Genomic DNA, 6,000 nt, shown 5'->3' on the forward strand with positions numbered 1-6,000 from the left:
AGCACACTGATTGGAGGTCAAAGGTCAGCATCACAAAAGAAACTTCAGTTTCAATTTAGATTTTTGACATAATTCCATATTTTCTTTTTTTATTTTATTTTTTTGGTGACGTCATTATCAAATTCTTATTTCTGTTCATTCTAGCTGTAAAACAAAGAGGGAACACACCATCAGCATTCTAAACTGCTAAAACTGATTTCTATTAGTAGATCTATGAACTGGTCAGTTAGACAGTTGATTGATATTTTCAGTCATTTTTCAAAGATGACAACCATTCCAACTTCCAGTGATTATTTGCTGATTGTATTGTGTTACATCATTGTAAACTGTGAATCTTTGGATTTTGGATCGTTAATCGGGCAAAACATTTATATATTACATTTTATAATATAAAGACATCACGTTTGACTTGACAATTCAAAAGTTTGATTTATAATCATTTTTAAAGAGGACAATAAGTTGCAGTCCTAACCTAAACATTATGAAAACTTAGAATCCGACCGGATGTTTAGAGCTGATGATGAAATCAGTCAATACATTAAATTAAAACAAAACCAAATAATGATGTTTCAGCTAATAGCTTTCTTTGTTTTTTAATTACACACATGAAATACTGACGCCATTTTGTTATGGATTCCTTAAATTTGGTCATGTGTTTTCAGCGCTCCCGGGCTCTCCCATCTTAAACACAACCAAGCCATTTTTCTATTGACATTTCTATATGCATATATAATAATTTACATATAAGTGTATTAGGAGTGTTTAAGTATAAGTATAAATAATGGGCAATATGGCCCTAAAATAATATTTCAGGGTGATTTTTGCAATAACAATATTCTTAATGGTATGACAAAAAAATAATAAATATAAAAAATCATTTTAGTATTAATGTCAAGAATTTACAATTGAAACAAAATAAGTGGTATAGTTTTACATATGGGCATAAACATAAAAGTTTGCCTTCAAATATTCATTAAAAACTAAACAAAAACTCTCTCATTTCTTCAGTCTGTAAACAACAACAGTAACTAGCAAATTTGCTCTCAGCTGTAACAGTATGACATCGTTATGTCAACAAGTTGGAATATTGCCATTATGATATGAACTTTTCTCATCATACTGAAATGACACCGGTATTACCCTGAACAATATGACATGGCACATGATATGATATGCAAATTGTCTTAAATCTAAAAAAGTCAAGATAATTATTGCACCATAAGTTGATGCAAAAAGGCACAAATTGGTGAAAGAAAATTGTATGAAAATACATGAAATTAAGCGTTGGATGGTCAATATTTTTACATTTTATGCAGAGGACACCCGTTTCATATGTGTCCCCCCTAATGCTGACACGAAACCTACGTCCTTGCATATATACATCAGATGTTTAAAAATGTATAGTTTGATCTTCTGTAAATGATTACATCAATCATGACAGCTGCTATACATCTCTGGAAACACCTCCTTAAGACGAACAGTCGTGTCAAACCCTGTTAAACCCTCCTGGAATCCCTCAAGCCTCTCTGTATCTCCACTTTGAGAGCCCCCCCTGCGCATATGAACGCGTTTCGCCGCAGCTGGTGGACCACTTGTCACCGTCTGCAGAGGCAGCGGAGACTCTGAGCGAGAGCTGGGGACTGTAACAAAGTATCAGAGTTCGGTGGGCTGAGCTGAGGCCACTGAGACGGCGGCGGAGGTTGGAAATTGGGGGGGGGGGGGGGGGGCAGAGGATTGCAGTGTTGTTCTCCGAGCCTGAACCCTCAGCCCTTTTGTACTCAGCTCTCTCCAGCAGCAGGACTTGAATAACTCAAAAGTGACGCCTCCATGCTGCTTTAAAAGCTAAGTAGCACAAAGGTTGAACGAGGAACTGAGAGAAATGTTCACTTAGTCGACATCTGGGCTGGGAAAACACACACACACACACACACACACACACACACACACACACACACACACACACACACACACACACACACGGCTCCCTCTTGATGGCCACACAATGCAATTGTCCGAGCGCGTGCAGCATGTATCAGTGCGTCTGTGTGTGTTCAGTCGCGCAGCATGGGGGATTTGCGCAATGCCTTCGCTATGGTGATTGAATTAACACTGGGCCCGCTTCTGATTTCAGCTTCAAAGAGCTCAGTGCAAACATATGGCATTTTTATTATTATGAGCTAATTTAGAGGCCTGAAAAGGAGGTGTGGTGAGGTGGTGGAGGTGGAGGTGGAGGTGGAGGTGGGACGGGAGGGGGGTTGAGAAGAGGGTTCACACTGTGTGAGCTGTGCTGTAGTGATCTCAGTGGGACTTTTATTCCTCCCCACCGTGCAGACTGCTTGACACTGCAGGCCCCATTTGCACTGTTTGATAATAACACTTTAATGTGACTGCTATGACTGTCGCCAGTGGTCCACTGCATCTGTTACTCCCAGGGGAGAGATGAGGGAGAGAAGGGGGAGCGACTTCAAGTCACAATGCCGCACAGGCCCAGACAGAACCACATCTGTCATTTATTAAATTTTTTAAAATGCTGTCACCAGTGTGTCAGCATAGCTTAAATCCTTCTTGAGTATATCTGAGACTTTAGGAAGAAACTGAGATGAAGTCTATGATCCCCAAATAGAAAAAGAGTCACTTCAAATAATATCATCAGGATATATTGAAGCAAATAAGAAAGGGCAACATTACGAGGTAAATTCACAAATTGTAGCTTACTGTTAAACAGACACCACAGATATTTATAAAAGATATAAACCAGACAGAAATTAAGCATATAAAATACGAAAAAATAATTAAATGACAGCAGTATTTATCTGAAAAACGTAGATTTTCAGAGAAAAAAGGCCAAATTAAACAAACACTATTTCCAGAATTAAATATCTGCTTTCCTAATCCTCTTTCTGTACAAATAGGTGGATTGATGTTAACCTCACCACAAAACAACTACAATCTAATTAACAACTTATTCTAACAGAGAAAAAAATATGGAAAAAAAACATTGAAGTTCTATTGAATTTTAAACGATTTCCTACAGTTCCATTTGAATTAAAGCCTTTTGAAGTTGAATAAAGTATACAAATGTAAGCCGAATTGAACGCACCACCTTACAGCTTCTATCCATGTAAACTGCTGTTAAATAAATCTACAGAATTTCCACTAAAATAAAATATGAACAAAAATCATGATAACCCCAGATGGAACTCTGCCGGTCCAGGAATAATAGTAGTCTAGTTAATTAAATAGTGGACTCCTAGGTGATGGTCCCGCTCTGTGGTGTGTACTGTATTGCTGTCTACCTGGGCTGTGCTGTTATCGGGGTCAAGGCGCGGCGCGCAGACAAGAGGCTTAAGTAGAGACAAGAGCCTTTAACACGAAATAAAACCATCAAAGTTCAGCTCTAATCCCTGCTGCTGTGGATAAGGCTGACTGTTAACGGGCTGCACAATAAACTCGGTTTACTCTAGGCGGGGTGGCTTTGTGTGTGCGCGCTTTTTTCCTTCTCCAAGCTACACAATTCATCTCAGACAACACGGCGAACAGGATTTATTGGAGAGTGGATTTCATCACCAGTGCGCTGTATTTAAAAAAAACACACCTTTCCCTCGATAGCGGGGATTTTAACAATAATTAACGCTCGTGTTTGATGTCTATAAATGACATCAAGCTTGAGAAATATAATTCAGAAGGAGAGCACAGGGCGGATATTTCAAGAGGAAGATGAGTGGACTCAAAATGTGACAAGCAGAGAATGGTGTCAGAAGGAAGTCACACAACACAATTTGACTTTTACACATTAGTTTTAATCACAAAAGTCAATTTTAAATGCGTTTTTAGAGTTAAAAAAAAATATATTATTAATGTCGGGCCTGCTGTTATCCCATTATGGCTCCATAAAGCACATTGGTTAATTGTATATTTTAAGGAAAAGTGTGTTTAAATACTTTCAGCACCTTGGAGAGCTCCACGTCCACCAGTTGTGTGTTTTATTTTGTGCGTTAGATAAATGAAGCCACACACATTTAAAACACTAAACCCACTGCAGATGAAAACTGCAATACTACCATATGGTATATAATATAATATAATATATATACATTTTCAAGTTAATGAAGTGTTAGTTTTTGGAATTTGACACACTTTTTACTGGCACTCATATTCTGCTTTAAGGTAAAAGAATTCAGTGATTACACCTGTTGGCAGTGGGCTGTAACCAGTCAAATGAGATTTTTTTTTTTTATCATTTATAAAAAGAAAATTAAAATTCTCAACCTATGGATACTAGGATTAAAATGAAATTAAACAGAGCACCTTTGAATCTTGAAGGTTTATAACTCATTAGAGATACGCAGGGTTTCTGTTTTGTAATAAGATATGGCAATCTAAAAAGTAGATAAATAATTTAAAAGGTTGAAGGTAATCAATGTCCTTTCTTTTTTTTAACTTTACTTCTGTTTGTGTCGGATAGAGAGATCGGAAAGTAGTATATTCTTTTTGTTGATTCATTATTACGTTATAGTAGCAAAATAATACACAATAAATCCTCACTTTGCGTGTCAATGACGTCATTTATCCCAAAGCACTTAGAATAAACTATATTAGCATATATTTTTATGTTTATAACTAAAAATGTATTAATAAATATATTGTAAAACCTTGGAATTAGTGTTTAATTTAATCACTCTAAACACTGAGGGGAGCTGAACAACTCGAAAGAAAAAAAAAAGAAAGCTACATAAACCATGAGGTTTTTTTTTCTTTTACACTTGCCTGGTAAAATAACCAGTCAAACAAGGCTCGACCTGGAGTGTGTCATTGGGTCCCAGTCTAACCCGCTGTGGGGTGTGTAGTATTCTGCTTTCCAGGCAGCAGCCTGACTGACTCTGAACATGGAGATTTGGTTTGCTATGGCGCCCCCGTGAGACGATTCCACTACCTGCGCCCTTTACTGATCGCGATTTCAGGGCTTTCTTAAATATTCAAACAACAACCTTGAAATAGTCTGAAAAATCCCTTCATCACACATTTTCCCTGCATGAGTGAAAGTATGTAAAGAAAGAATGTAAAGTTATTGTATTTTACGCACAGTGGTTTTACGCACAGGAAAAACATACCTGGTACAAGTTTCACTGCCAGTTGTGTATATATATATATACATATATATATATATATATATATATACATATATATATATATAAAACGTGTTAGGATAAAGTTTGAATCACACTTGGCATTGTATGCACTGTGCCACACAGTAAAATAACCCAGAAGCCACGTTGTACATGCATTTGGAAATGCGCACGTTTGACCCGTGAGGAGTGCTCTTACGCTGAGAAAAAATAACAATTATGGCTTTTAGACGCTCTATCAGAGCAGCGCAAAGTGGAGAAAGTTGATCTTAAAGTGCAAGCTGAGTAGGAAAAATCTAACTCACCAGGCAAAGTGCAGGCGTCAGGAGGAACACGGCGCACCAACACGTCACCTGCATCCTCCCGGAGCTCAAAGTTCCACTAATTTCCCTCGGCTTGTAGTTGCGGCTTTGCGGACCATAAATCCACCTGGTATCCGCCTCACAGCACGGTCAAGCCTGTCAGCAGCCCAAGCAAAAAGGACACAGCGCATCCCATGACCGCAGAACAAAAGGTGAAAGTTGGAGGCTGGGGAGCAGGACGGAGGAGCCGATGAAGAGGCTGCTGCTGCTGCTGCGGGCAGTGATGGTGGCAGATGGGGCTAAAGGGGGGCGACAAACAGCGGTTACTTGAGGGTTAATCCAGGTAGAGGGAGCGGCAGGGTCATAGCTGTCAGCAGGTTCAGGTCCTGATTGTCTGATAGCTGGCGCGCGCAGCGGTCGGAGCGCTCCGATCTGAGGAGAACGGCGGGGCTTTCCGCTTTATAACACGCGCCCACAACACAACCAGGGAGACTCTCGCTCTAGGGGGGGAGGGACGAGATAAGGGGGGAGAGGAGGAAAAAAAGCAGGAAAAGACGAATAAAACGAGAGGA

The 6,000-nt window shown here is 39.2% G+C and overlaps 1 protein-coding gene across 1 annotated transcript in view; it reads right to left on the reverse strand.

Moving 5' to 3' along the window:
* nxph1 (neurexophilin 1) overlaps positions 1 to 5,736 on the reverse strand; it is a 52,288-nt gene extending 46,552 nt beyond the window's left edge. The window contains exon 1 of the mRNA XM_042506840.1: positions 5,432 to 5,736. Coding sequence (XP_042362774.1) covers positions 5,432 to 5,485 — 54 coding nt within the window. The 5' untranslated portion in view covers positions 5,486 to 5,736. The remainder of the gene's footprint in view (positions 1 to 5,431) is intronic.
* Between the last annotated feature and the right edge of the window lie 264 nt (positions 5,737 to 6,000).

Source organism: Plectropomus leopardus, chromosome 18, assembly GCF_008729295.1.
Source record: "Plectropomus leopardus isolate mb chromosome 18, YSFRI_Pleo_2.0, whole genome shotgun sequence".
In the NCBI taxonomy this organism is placed as follows: Eukaryota; Metazoa; Chordata; class Actinopteri; order Perciformes; family Serranidae; genus Plectropomus; species Plectropomus leopardus.